At 47.2% G+C, this 18,738-nt stretch overlaps 1 protein-coding gene across 2 annotated transcripts in view; it reads right to left on the minus strand.

Moving 5' to 3' along the window:
• Banp (BTG3 associated nuclear protein) overlaps positions 1-18,738 on the minus strand; it is an 81,206-nt gene that overhangs the window by 38,484 nt on the left and 23,984 nt on the right. The window contains exons 2-6 of one of the 2 annotated variants that reach the window (XM_059263886.1): positions 17,714-17,854; positions 16,005-16,096; positions 13,126-13,325; positions 2,466-2,582; positions 807-982 (exon numbers count right to left, since the gene is read on the minus strand). In XM_059263886.1, coding sequence (XP_059119869.1) covers positions 807-982; positions 2,466-2,582; positions 13,126-13,325; positions 16,005-16,096; positions 17,714-17,783 — 655 coding nt within the window. In that variant the 5' untranslated portion in view covers positions 17,784-17,854. The remainder of the gene's footprint in view (positions 1-806; positions 983-2,465; positions 2,583-13,125; positions 13,326-16,004; positions 16,097-17,713; positions 17,855-18,738) is intronic. The other variant, XM_059263887.1, reaches the window with a different exon arrangement.

The following is an 18,738-nucleotide window of genomic DNA, read 5'->3' on the forward strand; positions in this document are numbered from 1 at the left end:
GTAAATCATTGTAAAGTAGAAAAAAAAATGTGCTTACAGGAAAAAAACAATAATTTGGATATGGAAGCAAAGCCTCACACAGTCTCATGGGTAAACAAAGTATAAGCTTAGGATTCTCACACAGAGCTAAGTCTGTCAGAGTTCCTTTCTCTCCACATTACAGTCACTTAGAAGTCAAGTGCATACAAGGGCTCCAAGTGTCACAAAGTCTTTGAAATGTACATAGGCTGACCACAGGCCAAGAAATAGGCAAGTGGGCACGTTAGACTCATCAGGGAAGAAGAGCTTGTCCCACCATGAGGACCCCAAGAAATCATGAGCAGGAGTCTAGGAAAGACAGACCCCAGCACTGGCTCCTCCTGGCACCTTACAGATCACCAGTGCAAGAGGCAAACCAGCCCAAGGAGACTGTACTCCCTAAGCCTGGCAACAGCCTCTGGAAACCTGCAGAGAAATGCCAAGGACAGTGAGTGGCTAGCGGTACATGGTTATGAAAACTACTCCTCCTCAGGAAGTAGGCCATCTAAGAAGGCAGCTCCATAAGTGACACTGAAATCACTCTGGAAACCCCGACTGACATGGAAGAAGTCGACTTCTGTGCAAGCAAGGGAAAGTGAGCATAAAGCCAACAGAACATGAGAAAGACACAGGTGCTGGAAGCCACTGTGGGATTCCCAATTGCTTTAACTTTCTTCATCACTTCTGTATCACTCCTTAGCAACAATAAGCTACATGTTCTTCCAAAATAACGGCACAAAGGCACAACTATGGCTGCGCTGACAAGCAGAGCAGCCCGGGTAACGTACCTTCAGAGTTCAGGGTGATGAGCGTGACGTTGCTTCCAATGTTCTGGCTTCCTGGCTGGCCACAGTTAGACACAGAGTCACTGGCCTCTGACCCGCTCTCCCCATCTTCATTATGGCTGTCATCCTGGCCTGGCACCTTCACCACGATTGTGTTCTGCCGACGCCCAGGAACAGCGCTGGCGGGAAACAAACACAGCAGCCCACGCTGTGAGAGGGACATGAGTGGCACACTGAGACTAGCCCTGACTCACTGTGCTGTGTGGACTTATCCCAATGCCTAGGTGAGTACAGACCAACGCACAAGGTGGGTCCCCCAACATGCGGTGTGTCCCCACACGCACCCTCCATGGAGATGAGCTGCAACATAACACAGAGACAGCCTGAGGCCGAGAAGACACAGAATATAAAGCAACTGCTTAAAAAATATGAACAGCACAAAATAAATAAAACCATAACTCACTGAGACTCAGCCTAGAATCCTGCTTTCGGATCTCAGAGGTCATCCTAACCAGGCTGATGTGCACAATGGTCATCGTGTGTTAGAGAGCCCCCATCCATCCGTCCATCCATCATCCCTGCTGTCAGACACCCAAGATGACTCAGCCTCCAAAACACCTCCACACTCCCCAGAACTCCCAAAAACAAATCCTAGGAGTGGCTTCCAAGGCCATCAAGAACGCTAGGAGTCCCCTGGGAGCCATTCTTGGTACCGGGCCCTGAAGTGCAGCAGCAGCCAACAGCTAGCAGCAGAAAGTACTCAAAAGAGACCCAAGACTGATTTGTCTTCTGAATGACCCTGTCAACATTTTGGACTGTGACCTATTACACACTACAGAGGAAATGAAGCTCTATTTCCCACCAGCAAAGTCACAGGAGGCTTAAAACTCTAGTCATCCCCAGAGGCAGGAGCCACACCAGGTCCTTCCTGGACTTGACCCCATACAACTATCCACAGTGAACTGGCTCCCCCACACTCCACACCCATGACTTCAGTGCAAGCCTAGAAACCCATTCTCTCCCCAGCAGCCTGGCTGGCCTCCAGCACCCCCACATCACACCCCAGACCTGTTTCCTAGAGAACTGGACCAGGATAAGAAGCCAGAAAAAAACTGGAAAGAGCCACATCCCATGGAGAAAAAAAAGCATGACAGGAATCTGTGAGAACACTGCTGGTAACCAAAAGGTGGCAAACCTCCTGAGGCACAGAGCCAGAGCCAATGGGCAGAGGCCTCCACACCAATGGCCCCCACAGGGCATCGTACACTGTCATCTCTGACTAAAGTTCCATTCAACACATCTCAAAAGAAAAGGCATAAGAAACAAGCCACAAACTCACCACATCTACATCATTTACCAAACTCAGAAGAGGACCAACTGCAGGACAAATGACGGGAGGAGCAAGCTGAGCACGTGCAATACTCTGGCATCTTCACACAGCAGATCAAGCCCAGAGTCCTCAGAGATGCCACCCCTTCTGTGCTCTCACCCACCATCACTAAGCACCAGGCTGGCCCTCCCTGACCTGAGAACTGTGCTGGTGGTGGCTAACAGAGTCAACCCTGTGATCACAGACATGGACATGGGTTCCGACTGTGCCCTGGCTCAGGAATGCTCACTTATGACAGTGGCAGGGGAAGGTGGGGGGTGGTGGCTACTGACTTGCTAATGATATTTTCCAGGGAATCCGGTGCCCTGTTGCTCAATGGGTCTTCCATCTTGGCTACAATGGCGTTCTGCCGATCATTGTTGAGTATTACTGTAGTCTGGGGGACGACGCTATGGAACAAAAGAATCACAAGAAAAAGAAGACCTTAAAACAACAACATTCATTGTCAGAGCACATCGTCATTCAACATGGTCAGATCCGGGGCCTGCATCACAGAGCAGGGGTCCAGTCAGGGACAAGTAAACTGGAGATTGGACTCTTCCGTTCTTGCTGGTTAGTATTCTTGGTTGACACAAATGCATAATGTGGGTGTCATGTGGATGTTTAACAGAATGGGTAGGACAGGCTAAGGCACTCTCCTGCCCTATGCATCTGCAAGCCATATCAGCAACAGGTTTACATGAAAATCAGCTTCCTTTTCTTTTTTCTTCCCTTGTGTGTAGGTGGTGTGTGTGTGTGTGTATGTGTGTGTGTGTGTGTGTGTGTGTGTGTGTGTGTGTGTGTACACAACAGGTATGTGAGTTGCATGCAGAGGCCAGAGCAAGACATCAGGAATCTTCCTCTACTGCTCTCTGCCTTATTCTTTTGAAACAGGGTCTATCACTGAACAGCAAGCTGGTAAGCTAGTCTGTTCAGCTAGGCTGGCAGGTCAGCAAGCTCAGAGATCTGCCTGGCCCTAACCCCGCAGAGCTGAGGTTACAAGATATGTACAGCCATGCCTGGCTTTGTACATAGGTGTTAGGGATTTAAACTCAAATCTTCATGCTTGTAGAAGCATGAGCTCTTACCCACTGAACCAGCCCCCAGCCTAGTTCAACCTCTTTCAACCGCATCCCTCCCAAACAATGACAAGGGATGAGGGTCTCACAGCTGCCCTTCTCAATGTTATTCTACAGCTGCACTCTAGAGTGGAGCAGGCAACCCCTGGGCAGCAAAGGGAAACATGCACACACACCACCCGCAGCCCTCGGCAAAGTGCAGGACCGAAACAAGAGGCCTTGAGGAACATGGCCCAAGAACCACCAGGCTCAGCAACACCCTGAAGGCAGAACGAGGGTGCAAATGAGCAGGACCGGCAGCTGGCTCTCAAGAGACTTTCACACTGCAGTCACGGTGTCAACTCTTAGCATTTCATGGCACAGAGTTGTCTAAAGTGTGTTCTGCTCTAAAGAGCCAGGACTGAAAAGAACTGCCATTTGATGCAGCCAGTTATGTTACCTGAAAGCCCAGTGTCCTTGTCCAGAGGAAAGGTGCTCCATAGACATGAAAACCAGCCACCTGCCATGGTCACCGACATCCCCACATACCATTGTACCCACATCAATAGGCACAACAGCAGCACCATGTAGTATCCAACACATGTCCAGAACCAAAGCAGATTTTCCAAAATGCAAGTGTTAAGTACCTACATGCTATTCAATTTTGTTTCTCAGTCATTCTACTTATTCTCTGGTAGCACCTACAGTTGTCCACTAAACTATGATGAAGTATCCTCAAGGGATCCAAAGTAACCCTGGAGATCTCTGGCTGCTGCTATGGTCCTGTGAAGCCTCCAGCATTCACACTTCTAAAATAAAATAAACCACGTGGGATCTGACACATATACATTTACACAAGCAGCCATGTGCACACAGAAGCCCCACACACTCATGTTATGAAGTAATTAGAGGTTCACAGGGAGCACACAGAGGCTTGTAAACACTGCCCCCAGCTGTGAAACCTGTGTAGCCCACAGCCAAAGCAACAGCAGCAAATAACCCTGAAACAATGCGTAAGTAAAACTTGAAGTCTCCTTCAGATGTCATCATTTCCACATGTGCACCTGTGGGGCTCAGGGCAGTGTGGTCTCCTGCACAGGTCCAAATAATGTCCCTTTCACAGAAACAGAACTTGTTGACACCTCCTGGGATCTCTCTAGAGAACCATCTATGTTTGATCTTCAAGAATGTTATGTAAATGGACTTGCAGGCCATCCACAGCAGCAGCTCAAAATTGTTGCTTATGGCTGAGGATTGCTCCACAGCATGACAATGTTAATCAGTCTTGCCCACTGAAAAGTAGTAAGAGTGTTTGTAGGTTTCTGCATGACCACAAACTCCTGTGCCTTGGTCATGAGCACAAATGGTCCTGAGCACAACTACTACGCCAAACAGGAAGGACACCCAGCTTCCAGAGACCTGGCCTTGCTGCTGCCCACCTGGGAGCTCCTGCTTCTCCACATCTAACAGAGCACAAGGTCCCCCTTTGCTCTGACTGGTATATCCTGGTGGCCAAGAAGCTGAGGACTTGCAGGTACCCTCAGGCCAGTCTCCTCACAGTAACACAGTGGTTCATTTACTGCTGAGTTTAGAGCATTCTGGCTTCAGAACATCTTTACCTGTCTATGCTATTCTTTTCATGCTCTTCTCAGCTTTCCCAGGTCAACCTGCCTGCCTGCTTTCCCTCCTTCCTTCCTTCCTTCATCAAACTGAAGGATCCTTTGCCTAGTTCTAGGCCTCAAAGACCTCCTGTGACCTTAGAGCTTAGATCTGACAGTAGATCTACAAGGGGGCTCCTGTCCAGGTCCGCTTCTGCTCCAGTGCCAACTGCAGAAAAGATAAACTGTGCACAGAGTGGCTTCTGCCCTTGTTACTACCTGGGCTGTCCCACAGTATGACTTTCTCTTTTCTCTATTCTACTCCAGGAGCCAGCTGTCTACTTCCCCTTGGTTTGTTCTTTTTAAATTCTCTTTATGATCGCTACCCATTCTTTCACAATCTTGAATTAACTATTTATATGTCTACTCATAGCTGCTATTTTTTCTATTAAATCGAAACAGTGAAATAAAGGCTGAAGAGATGGCTTAGGCATTAAGAGTGCTGGCTGCTCTTGAGAGGACCTAGGATCAGTTTCCAGCATCCACATGGTGGGTAATAATCACCTATAACTCCAATTCCTGGAGGTTTGATGCCCTATCCTGGCCTCCACGGGTGCTACAGGCATGTGGTACACTTACAAACATGCAGGAAAACCACTCAGGGATGGAACAAAAATAAGTCTTTTTATAAGACTTAATGAAAATCAAGAAAAAGGGAAATAGTATGACCCACAGACTGTTGGGACTTTTGGAGGTGGGATTTGGTCTGAGACAGCATCTTGCTATATATCCAAGGGGAGCCTCAAACTCTCAAACCTCCACTCCCCAGCCTCCACCTCCCAAATGCTGGAATTGCAGGCAAGTATAGTCACACATGGCCTGACTGTTCAATTCTCAAGTGATGTTAATTTGTAATGGAGATTACACAAGCTGAATACTCTTGCCTTCACATAACATTATTCAGTAGTAAAACATGCGCTATACAGTGGCAAAGCAGCAGCTGTGGGACAGGTTGTGAACAAGTCCCTCTCCCCTACTGTAGTGAGGGGAGTGTCAATAATCAGTGTCTGGCATGCCTTCTGGGGTCTAGAAAGATGACAAGCATTGACTGCAAAGGCTTCAAGAGAAGCGTATTGCTCATTCCTAGTACTGTGAGACTAAACCCCATGGTGCCTTCCACATAGACAGCATGAGATGGGACACTGAGTAAAACACACACACACACACACACACACACACACACACACACACACACACAGCATGAGATGGGGCACCACAGTGCTTTACACTTACACACAAACTTACACAGGCAAACACACACACAGTATGAGATGGAGCACTGCGGTATCTTCCATAGATGCTACAACCCAAAATAGAGACAGGGCAGGGCACCTTAGTGCCTCTGCCACAGACAGCAAGCAGCTCACAAAGACAACTCACCTGCCTGAGACCACAGAGTTGGCAAGGCACAAGTCAGATATGAACCCAACACTCTCTTATAACAGCAACTTTCTAAAACAAAATAAGAAGCTAAGTTTACACTACTTCTCACAAATCAGAATTTTCTGAGAGAGGAAGCCAGAGCCCCAGTAAGAGAACCTAAGACCTATTTTTACTTTTACAATATCCCTGGGTAATTCTCATGAGACCTCTGGCTTAAAAATCAAAACAAGACAAAAACTATACAACAACCTGCAAGTTACACACCCCCAGGACACACCCCAGAGATGCAGCTCTGCTGGATCGCCTCCTTTCACACCTGTTCCTTTCCTGATACAGTGCCCACTCAGCACCTCTGGTTTATGGTGGTGTCCCCTGCACAGGGGTCTTCTGTCTACTTTGTGCAAGAATGCACTGCCAGCACCTCAAGACCTCAAGCCACAATCAAAGTCTGCTCGTTTCAGGCCCACATGAATTCAAGACTGGGCTCATACTGAGCCAAGTGTCTTGGGGTTCTGGGGTCTTCATGCTGCTGGCCAACACCCCAAGGAAGACAGGAAGCTGGAGCATCAGAGCCTGCATGCAGCACTAAGCACACAACAAGCAGAGGATGTCCAGAGCCGCTTCACCCACCAGTCAGAAGTCAACCTCAAGCACTGCAGATGAAGGAGATTTGAAATCCAGTGGGTGTCCTGGGATGTGGCCAGCATGCCACTGGGCACTTAGTGAACAACAAGTAATGTGATTTTTTACAGCTCGGGGTCACTGAGGCCTGCAGAACCTTGAGCACTGGCCATGAATCACCACAGTCACAGCACTCCAGCCTTCCTCTTTATCCCCATCTTTTGATGGAGACACTAATGTCAGAAAAGTCTCCCACTAAGCCAATTACAATGGCTTGTGTCTGTAATCCCAGACGGGCGAGACTAAGCAGAAGACTGATGTGAATTGAGCCCTCCTGAATGAGAAATACTGATCCAGATGGCTGCACTGGAAAATTTCTATCTTTAATACTTATAATGCATGGTACTAGTAGTATGACATCAGAATAAAGGGTATGTTGGAAAGGGTAGGGGACAGATCTTCTGAAGATGAACCAGAACTAACTCTATGAAGCATCTCCAGAAAACAAAAATCAGGAGTGAGGCAAACACAGAACAGAACATATGGAAATGAGCACACAGCAGACGCAGTAAAGGCAGAGAAATCCTAGAGGAGAAGGAAAACTCCAGTCAACAAGGTCTTGTTACGTAGGCCAGGTTAGCCTCCGATTCGCAGCATCCTCTAGCCTCAGCCTACTAAATGTTGGGATTAAAACTGTGCACCATGAGAGGAAGACCATACCTGACACTGCCTGGATGGCCAGGAACCAGAGGCAGGACAGCCCAGAGACCCAGAGACAGGATAAAAACAAACACAACTGGCCAAAAAAATGTATACCGCATACCAGACTCAATTCTTTTCAAAACCTAAAGAAAAACTACTAAACAAATGTACTTAGGGGCTGGAGATATGCCACAAAGGTAGAATGCCTGCCTAGTATGTGCCAGATTTCATGCCAGTGTTGGAGGTGAATTGAGAAACGAGCAAACAACTGAAAAGTGAAATATAGAAGATTCATGGGAGGGGATGGAGTCATGGCTCTTTCAGGACACAAGATTAGTTCCCAGCACATCAAGTGGTTCCCAACTGTCTGTAACTCCAACTTCAGAGGAACCAACACCCCCTTCTGGCTTTAGAAGGGCACACACACTCATATACAGACCACAGACATACATGTAAATAATTTTCTTTAAGATTTATGGGAGCTGGGGATGCGGTTCAGTCAGTAGAGAGCTTGCCTAGCATGTACACAGCCCTGGGTTTGAGCCCCAATACCTCATAAACCTCAACACTCATGAGGTAGGGGCAGAGGCAGTCAGAGGCCAGTCTAGGATACACGAGACCATGTCTCAGCAAAGGGGTTTGGACTACATATATAATTATGAAGTACTTAGAAACAATAAGAAATGTACAAGAGTTGTACTGGGAGAAATAAAAACATGACACACAGATGAAGAGATTCACTTTGTTCCTCAAACAACCCAGGATGGTCACGATGACAACTCTTCCCAGAGCAACCTGGAGCTGGTAGCACAGTTCCCTTCAAAGAGCATGGTTCTGCAGGTCTGGAGAAGTCCTCTGAGCTGTTGAACATTCACAATCTATCAGGACAGTTCACTCTGCTGTGTTGGCTTTGGGGAATGGAGCATTTCTCTGAGTTAGCAAGGTTTGCTAAGGACTCCTTAAGCTTCGTGTGTGTGAACTGGTGCCCCACTGGTTAATGCTCAGCCCTGACATGCACAGAGGAACGTGTATGGCTATGCAAGGCAGCACAGGCCAGGCAGGAAGATCAGGCATGACATTAAACAGAAACATCCACAACTCAAAATTAGATAAGAAGTAAACAAGCCCATCACTGCCGAGAGACCAGATACTCCACGGTCAAACAGCCCATCTTGATCCTACCAGACTCTGAGCCCACAGGGTAGAGGCTTCTGAGAATGCCGAAGGCCCCAAACAGAAGCAGGAAACGTCAGGTTCCCACAGCACTCACAGAAGAGATGCTCAGCAGGAGACCAGCTCTCCAAGAAGCAGGTAAGATAGGAGCCAGATCAGCTTCCCCATGAGCTTCTTTCAATGGGAAACAAGAGATCCCTGGGAACTAAGAAAGATCCCTAGGAACTAATATATGTAGTTGGATTGCTAGAGGGAGTTTAAACCATTCTCCATCACACACTTCAAGTTTCTAAAGTTTACTAAAGTCTAAAGAGAAAAGAGTTAAGTTTTGTGCAACTGCCCTGAGGGAAGTTTTAAATCACTTTTTTTTTTTTTTTTTTTTAAATTTTGAAAAGCAGCCAGGCGATGGTATCACATGCCTTTAATCCCAGCACTTGGGAAGCAGAGCCAGGTGGATCTCTGTGAGTTTGAGGCCAGCCTGGTCTACAAGAACGAGATCCAGAACAGGCACCAAAACTACACAGAGAAACCCTGTCTCGAAAAACAAAAGAGAAAAAAAAAATTTTAAAAACCACTATTATACAAAAACCTTTCATTCATCATAACTGTTTTTTCCCTCCGTGTGTGCTTGGTTTGGTTTTGCTTTTGAGACATAGTCTCATGTAGACCTCAAGCTCATTGTGTAGTTAAAGATAACCTTAAACTCTGGTCGTCTGGTTTGTACCTCCTGAGTGTGGGGGTGACAGGCATATGCTACCACATTGGGTTTACAAATGCTGGCGACTGAACCCTTACTCACTCAACCACCTCTCCAGTCCTAAAATATTTTTAAACCTTTAAAAGCAAAATATCTATTGCTTTTAAAAGTAAGAAAGAAACTTTGTCCTAGGTAATAGTCTTAGTCAAAAACAAACAGAAATGCCTGGTTTTAAAAGTTGTTATCAAGTAATATGGTTCTACAAGACAACCCTGGAGGCATCATGCTATCACTCTGGTTACTGCCTGCATTGGCTCCTGGCCTGAAGCTGTATCAGTGCTGAGCCGGGCGGTAGTGGCGCACGCCTTTAATCCCAGCACTAGGGAGACAGAGGCAGGCAGTTCTCTGTGAGTTCGAGACCAGCCTGGGCTACAGAGTGAGTTCCAGGAAAGGTGCAAAGCTACATAGAGGAACCCTGTCTCAAAAAACCAAAAAAAAAAAAAAAAGAAAGAAAAAAGAAAAGAAAAGAAAAAAAGATGCCAATGCTGGCCCCGGAGGCCTTCTGGTCAGGCAACACATTATTGGCCTTACTGGAATGCTTCAAGTCCAGCATTAAAAGATTGGCTAATCAAATCACAGGCTTTCCACAACGATGTAGATGCTTCAACACCTATTGCTTCTCCAAACATCCTCAACATTAACATACCTCATTGCCATCCCTACAAGTACAACTATTCAAAGTCAAATGGCATACCTACAGGAGAGACTCAAGCCAGGCGCAAGAGAATTAAAGTCCATTTCCATCTCTGGAAGCCAACTGCCACTGCAGGATGAAACCCCATCCCTGGAACCTTACAAACATTTTTATCGTGATTAAGCTTTGGCATCAAAGAAAACAGGCCTTCTTTTATTTATTTATTTATTTTTTTAATTTAGTCATTCAGGTGCAGAATCTGAAAATCTGGACCCAATGCCAGCTGTGGCTGGCAGTGTTCCATGGCCTTCTGTCTGCCAAGGAGCACAAACAATTAGATGAGCACCCCTTGGAGCCCACAGCAGCCTCAGCCTGTCCAACCAGGTGGGCTATGACCAGCAGAGGGCATAGATTTCCAGAGCAGCGAGAGGGCCTTGGGAACCACCTCCTGCTAGATCTAGACCTCTGCAGTCTCTCCAAATGGGAGGCAGTGTCCTTCAGGGACTGGCTCTACGTGCTCTCTGGAGGCCTCCTTAGAGCTCAAAGACGTTGAGGATGACACCTATGTTAGTCCTGTGAGTTACACTTACAGCCAGTGAGTAGTGGTCCCAGGTGACTAAATTAAGAGTATATGATCTGGACATAAGATCATTCGGCTTATGTACTTCTCTTAAGTATCCAAGGCCCCAGGTAAACAGAGCACAGTACCTTATTATCCAGTATGATACTGCCTTTTAGCTGTTTCTAGAAACCAGTCTATGCCCCATTGCCCAGGTTCTGTGAGAACAATTCTCATTTCTTCTCATCACTGACTTCATCCATCCTTCACTGAAATCCTGGGATTCAGCTCTCATCCTCCAGGCTGCTCTCAAGTTTCCTATTAACAGCTTTCTAGAGAACATGGCCCCTGTCACCACTACACCCAAGTAGTAGTGTCCCAGCTCTCTATCTTTCTAATGACAAAACTGGGTCTTGGAAATGTCTGGGACCTGGGAACATCCAACCAGGTGACCCTGACACCCAGTGCTCCCAAACAGACAGAATTCCAAAACATATGCCCTTGAGGTCAGGCCACAAAAACACACCCTCTTCCACTCCAGGTCCTCCCATAACCTGGCAGAACTAGAACAGAGAAAAAGATATTGTCAACACTTCCCTAGTCCTGAAGACAGCCTGATCCAGGAGTGATAAGACTGAGGTGTTATCCCCCAAATAGGCATTACCTTATGAGAGAAGAGGATCACTGCCCTTTATCTCCCTCTGACAACATGGGTGCTGTTTGGTGCAGGCTCAGAAGCTCTGGAGTCAGTGCGACAGACCTGGTTACCATGTAAGATGCTACCAGAGTCTAACTGTGGGCAAAGAGGCTAAGATGGCCTTCAGTGCCTGAAACAATCTCCTCTAACACGAAACCCTCCCACACAAAGGCCTAGGTCTTGAGCATTCACATGAGGACCATGTGTCCCATGTGGACTTCAGACACAAGATATCCTTGCACAGTTTTTATATAACTTGAACTTTCTAGGAACTCAACTAGTTGTCAGTCTAGAAAGAATTACACTTAGCATCATTGGAAATGGCACAAAGAATTCGCCATTCTGAACATTCCACTGCCAACTGGTTGGTGCTTACAACCACAGCCTCACACCAGAAGACACGTGAGGCTTATCCCTGCCATCCATCGCGTGCTGAAGCACAGATTTTACCACGTGCTGCTGTCCTTCCACACGTGCCTCCCTCTTGTAAGGTAGGCCACTCCATACTTAAAACTGTATTTCTGAACATTATGTTTGGGGACAAAGGGGCATTTCAAAAACAACTGCCTTAAGAGGCAATCAGTCTTTCTGCGAGCTTAACAGGAAGCCTGCACAGACACTGGGAAGTGTCTGTGGGGAGAGACATGGTGAGCTGTGCAGCCCACTTCAGTCACAAGAGCAACCCTGCCTCCTCGAGAAGCTAGACACCCAAATTCCTCATGACAGAGGGGGGCGAAGGGTGAAGCTGGGTGCTCTTGAGAGCTGTAGGAGGCAGTGAGTGACTCTGTCCAGCATGCCTCATTAGGAACCATCTCAGAAAGAGGACAAGCGGTCACTTCTACTCTCGAGCACCTCAAAACCATCCAAAGTAACCCCTACTCTCCCTTCCCCATATTCCTTAAAATCCACAAGGCACCTACTGTTGCTCTAGTTACCAGCACCCATGGGCAAGGTGGCATCCAGCAAACACTCACACTGCAGCAAAGCCACTGGTGTCCCTCTAGCCTTGCTGTGGCTCCAACTACCACCCTACTGTTCTGTCTTTCCCAAACCCAACAGGCTGTAGGCCTTAGAGCGCAAAGATAACACTGTGCCCACTACCACAAGCGGACTTCCTCCTAGACACTGTAGAAAAGAATAAAAATAGCAGGAGTACTGGGTGGGTGTTGCTGTCCTGAAGGATCTCATGCCACACTACATATGGACCCAGGTTTTGGAAGGACACCTTCTGAGGCACCTTTCCATCCCACTAAGCCAAGCATGAACCTTTCATGCCAGCAGAGTACAAACCATACAAAGCTCTCTAGGAGGCTACAAACCTTCTATTTTAAAATTAGGCACAATGCAAGTATCAGACTTAGCAGAAAGTTTGCTATGATCAAGTAAATTTTATAAACACCACCACTGAAGAAAACGTAGGCAATGACCAGCCAGAGGGAGGAAAAGAAAAGAAGCAACCTACACGGGCCAAGTTCACGGCCAGGTGCAAGGAAAGAGGAGCCCATCTGCTTAAGCCAAGAAGAAAGTTGGAGCGACTCAGGTCATTCCAGCACAGAGTCTGTGTTTGGTTTCGGTCTAAGTGAAACCAGTACCATGGAGCCACCAGGGCAGATATCCAGGGCTAGGGCAGATCAGTAACGGTGGCGCCTGGGTTGGCACAGGAGCACTTTTCCCAGGATGGCCTGTGGAGCCTTGGCTCTTCCATACTTACCATCGCACTTTGTTGCAGGTCTGGGTGGCACCGAGTGGGGAACCGGCCACCATGGGGACCTGGATGGGACTGTGCTGTTTGTTGGTGACCAGGTCTAGCTTCTCTTCCAGAGATTTGCAAGTAGCCTCCAGAGCTTGCAGTTTGGCCTCGATGCTATCCAACCGCAAACATATCGTCTGGTTAATAGAGTACAGGAAAGACTGGAAGTGAAAACAGAAAAGCTTCAGAGAGGGTGTCTCACACTGCGAGGGGCAAGTCCACGGACCCTAAACAGCTGGCTCCTCACTCCACCCAATTTTGCCCTGGGCTATGCCCTGAGCAGTGCCCAGGTATTCAGTGAGAAGCCCTGAGCAGTGCCCAGGTATTCAGTGAGAAGCCCAGCCCTCTGTATCAAACAAGACCCTTGCACAATCTCACCTGCATTAAGGTCATGCAGGAATAAGCTTGTCACTGTGTTCATCAGTAGATTCACACGTTAAAACTACAAAATCTTTCTTATTATGACAGATTATACCTAACATCCAAACAGCCTGGAAAACACTGCACACTCACATTGTATCCAGCCACGCCAAAAAAATGGCTCAACACAGGTATACTCCACTGAAATCTGGCAATGACCCCTTCCAAGGACCTTCTAAATAGCAAGCATGCCACCTAGTGGCCCACAAAAAGAGCAACTACCAAGTTGAAATAAGCCGGCAAGCAGCCATGTTTAAACACAAGAACATACAGACCACAGGGAAAGGCTTCATTCACTCCCTCAACTGCCAATCCTGTCAGGAGCCACCAGATGCATGACACACATAGGAATTTTACTGTGAAAGAGACCTCTAGGCCAGCATTCAGGGTGCTGATTAACGAAAGGAAATATAGGAACAAGGCCAGCAACATCTGAAGAAAACAGAATGAGGGAGGAGTCGACTGGAGGAGATGTGTAGCCTTAGGGGCACACATCAGAAGGAAGGTGCAAGCTGGCAAGAGTAGAGGCTCCAGTTCAGGCTGACCCTGGACCTCAGAACACAGGCAGTCAGAACAGCCTGCCTCTCCGCACCTAGTCCAAGCTAGTGGGGGCCAGTCTCTTCTCATTTGAAAGGGAACCACAGAATACTATCAAAATCACGTTACAGTGGCATATAGCACATCACCAAAGCCTAGGTGCAGAGAAGCATGAATACGTGGGTCCAGAGCACTCTGAGCAGCCAACCTTGGCTCGCAAGAACTCTAAGCTTGCTTTATCCTCTGCTACCTGCAGCAATTAGGAACAGCCCCAGAAATGTCCTCCATACCCCAAACCCTCACATCTACCTCTGCTCAGCACAGCACAGCACCACCAGTAAGGGAAGGGTTCAAGAGAGGACCCTCCCCTGCTAACCACTCTCCACAGAAGCAAACACCAAGGCTGTGTGCCAGAGGAAACAAGCAGCAGCACTGGACTCATCTCCAAGGGTCCTGGTCATCACTGGAGGCATCATGAGCACTAAGTGGTGGACAGTTCTTGAGACAAGACCATGGACCACTATTCTTTATAACTGGACAGCATCAACTATTTGCCTCCCAAGTTCTTTTAATAGTTAAACCATTGTTTTAACTCTGAATGAGAAATGTTCTGTCTAGAGTTTGGGTGAAAAAAATCACTATTACAGACTAACTAATGTCTCAAGTAAATCCACAAAGAAAGAGGGGAAATAATATTTTTTCCTAACAACACTGCTCCACAAGTGAGGATGACCACAAACAGCTCTGACCTGTCTGATGAGTTACAGCTGGCAATGTGGCATGTGAACGTCTTCCAATCCCATGACAGCACATGGTTACATGTGACAGCATGCATGTGAAGTGTGCTGTTAACAGCACCACCAGAACCCAGACAGCTACTTCCCTTTCCACTTGGTCTGTTTCTCTGTTTACAAATGTGTTCTGTGATACAATTAGGATCACACTTTACTTTGAAATCTGTTGTCGTCTTTCTGTCCACTGGTCTGAAGTTGGATTTCACTAAACATATTTGATTTGTTTTTTTTGTTTTGTTTTGTTTTTTGTTTTTTTTTTTTTTTTGAGACAGGGTTTCTCTATGTAGCCCTAGCTGTTCTGGAACTCACTATGTAAACCAGGCTGATCTTGGAACTCACAGAGATTACCTGCTTCTGCCTTCTGAGTGTTGAGATTAAAGGTGTGCATCATCACTCCCGGTCTGAGCCGATTTTTCAGTTCCCCACTACACCTGGCACTGCTTCTCCTGGTTACCAGAGTGAACTGAGCATCTCAAGCAGATGCCCTCGACACAGAGGAAGCATGTGAACAGGACTGGTATCACCAAGATGCTGTTGTAACTTACCTCCGGTTCTGCAGACACTGAGTCCCAAATAAGCAAATCCAGAAGCAATTCACTGACTGACCGAGGGGCCTCCAGCCCCAGCCAGCAAACCTCAGAACTGGGGGGCCACAGCGACCCTCAGCTTTCCTCCCATCTGAGGCAGGCTTACGCACACACAGGGAAGCCATCTCATTTGCCCTCCCAGTCTAATGCTTCCTCCTCTCCTCTTGCCAGGAACCTGGCCTGTGCTTTTTTTTCGGTGGCATCTCCATGCTACAAGCCCAGGTACTGACTGTGGCGTCATCTGGAAAAAGGGTCTTTGCAGATGTATTTAAATAAATGAGATCATCCAGGCCTGGGTGAGGATAGGCCTCAGACATAGACTTTAGTGACAAGGCTGGGACTACCTAGAGGTCACAGCACGGAAGAGGCAGGAAGAGCCTCCCCTGGAATTCCAGAAGGCATGGCCCTGCCACTCTAGGGCAGCAAGAGGGTCAGTTCTGCTGTTCTAAGCCCAAGGTGACGGTAGAAAATTGACACAATGCACACAGGACCCAGATGGTACCTTTATAGAGGGATCCTGGCAATTGATCTCTAGTCGCTGGCGCTTCAAAGCAGGTTCATCATCATCTGTCACGACATGATTCTCCAAAACAACTGAAAAGCAACCACAGAGACAGAAACTAGAGTGAGCATGGCGAGATTGTCAGGGCTCTTTACCACCACAGCCAAGCACAGTGCTGGCACCTTAATTACTTTGTTAAAATTCTCAGCCAGGCAGAAACAAGGCCCTCCCTCACCCCACAAAAACATCAGACCACCCAATCCATGCTCCCCAGAGTCCAGTAGACAACACCACACTAAACCTTCATTCGTGACTTCTTCCCAGCTTCATTTAGTGTGTCTGCTGGCTAACCCATTGCAAAATCAAAAGCAACCTCCCCTAGCCTTTGGTCCCGGGCCCACTCCCAACATGGGGCTGAGAGGCACATATGTACCAACAGCTAAACCTTCACTGTGTGTCATATATGCCCCAAACTAGCATAGCCAACATGTTGAGTTATGTGGAAGCTGCAGCCACACAAGAGTTGCCCACCAGCAGCTCCTGCTGACCTTATCTGCTGTCAGATAAGCAAGGTAACCCCAATTCCAGCCTCTGCAGTACCATCCCAACATCCTAATCTCATCCAAAATGAAGTACAAAACAAGGTCAAAGCGTAGCAGTGCTCACTGTGACATTATCTCTGCAAACTGCACTTCTATTGACCTGTGCCATCTAGTCCTTTTCTCTCCACAGGAGCAATCATTCTCTCTCTCTCTCTCTCTCTCTCTCTCTCTCTCTCTCTCTCTCTCTCTCTCGCTCTAAGTTTTTTGGTTTTTCAAGACAGGGTTTCTCTGTGTATCCCTGGCTGTCCCAGAACTCGCTCTGTAAACCAGGCTGGCCTCAAACTCACAGAGATCCGCTTGCCTCTGCCTCCAGAATGTTGGGATTACCAACATTGGCATGCACCACCACTGCCCAGCTAACAATTATTTTCTTAAGAAAATTTTTATTTATTTATTTATTTATTTATTTATTTATTTATTTATTTATTTATTTTATGTGTATATTATATTTTATTAGGTATTTTTATTTATGTGTATACATCTATGTGGATTATGCCACATGTGTGGGGGTACCCTCAAAAGCCAGAAAAGGGCATCAGATCCCCTAGAGCTGGAGTTACAGGTGGTCGTGAGCTGTCTAACATGAGAACAGAACTCAGGTCCTCTGGAAGAGGAAGTGCTCTCAATCTCTGAGCCACTGCTCTGGTCTGACACAGGTGACCTTCATAGATCTACTAATCTATGATTACAGAATTCCACGGTCAATATTTTACTGACCTTTATGCACGAATGTTTTCATTTCACTGGTTTAGTTTTTCTCACACCTCTTTGCCTAAAACAGGTGACACTGACTGCCTGTGCATTCCTCCAGACTCTGTGTGCTCACTCACATCGGAGAGAACACGATTCTACCATCTACAGATCTCTCTTAGCAACACACCGCATGCAATGGCCTGAACTCCTTTTTGCAGAAATGAATGTGTGTGTGTGTGTGTGTGTGTGTGTGTGTGTGTGTGTGTGCTGCTTACATCCCATGATTTGAGTTTTCACACAGAGCTAACATCACTGCTACGTCTGCTTTACTGAGGGAACAAAGTCCAGCAGAGTGGTTTTTGATACTGGAAAGACAGAGAGAGCAACAGTTCATCTACTGTCTCACAGCTCTACCTGGGTGGTCAGGACTCAGGTCTTCCACTGCAATCTGAACCACATCCGCCAGGTCCTGTTCTGACATCATCCAGAACACGAGAAGAGGGGTACACCAATAAGCAAGAATCCAGAGGTCGAAAGGTATGGGCTTTCTGTCACCTGCAAAACAAATGCCAAGAACCACAAGGGAAGATTAACGGTCACAGTGCAGAACAGACAGATCACTAGCCCTGTGTGGCCAAGGGGTCTTAGAAGTCTGCAGGTGCTTCACTACAGGGCTCCACATGTTTCCTGAGCACTCAGAAATGTTCAGAAACACAAATAACTATCTGGTTTTATTTCCTTTAAAGAAAAAAGTGAAGGGATGGCCCCAGCTGAAAGCCTCGCTTCCCCACTCACTCCTCATACCACCTCCAAGCACACCTTCCTAAGCAGGTATGGAGCCCTCACGTCAAGCCTAGCATCTCCAGTGGGCCCCAGCTGCCTACAGGAGCACTCTGTCTCAATCACGACCTGCGACCCATGGTTCCTCAGCCTCCTCGGTGACTATCACATCCCAGTGAACCAACCAGTGTCATAGCTACATGGCCCTCCAGACACCCCGCCCCCAAGAACTTCCCCTAGCAGATCCATCTGTGACTTTCTTCCAGCTCCTGTGATGTTTTGATTAAGCTGCCAGAGACCTTACTCTCCAACATGAAACTGAAGCCAGGTTCATCAACACAGATCTAAATAAACAATTGCAAATGAACAGTTACAGAAAGACCAAGATAGACTGTAGCTAAAAGTTTTCCTGGTACCTCCCAGCTCGCAGTCACAACAAATCTCTCTCACTCTCTCACCTGCCAGTCCCGCAAAATATCACCACAATAGACAGAACTCAAAAGCAAACAAATATGACAGGTAGAATCCTAACAACAACAGGAAAAAAAAATAGGAACACAGGGAGTAAAAAAGACGACAAGGATGTTCAAAGATGCAATACAGAAAGCAGGTGAAGAAGACCCAAAAGTGTACTTACTGGGAAACAACAGGAGTAAGCC

This window comes from Peromyscus eremicus, chromosome 5, assembly GCF_949786415.1.
Source record: "Peromyscus eremicus chromosome 5, PerEre_H2_v1, whole genome shotgun sequence".
Lineage (NCBI taxonomy): Eukaryota > Metazoa > Chordata > Mammalia > Rodentia > Cricetidae > Peromyscus > Peromyscus eremicus.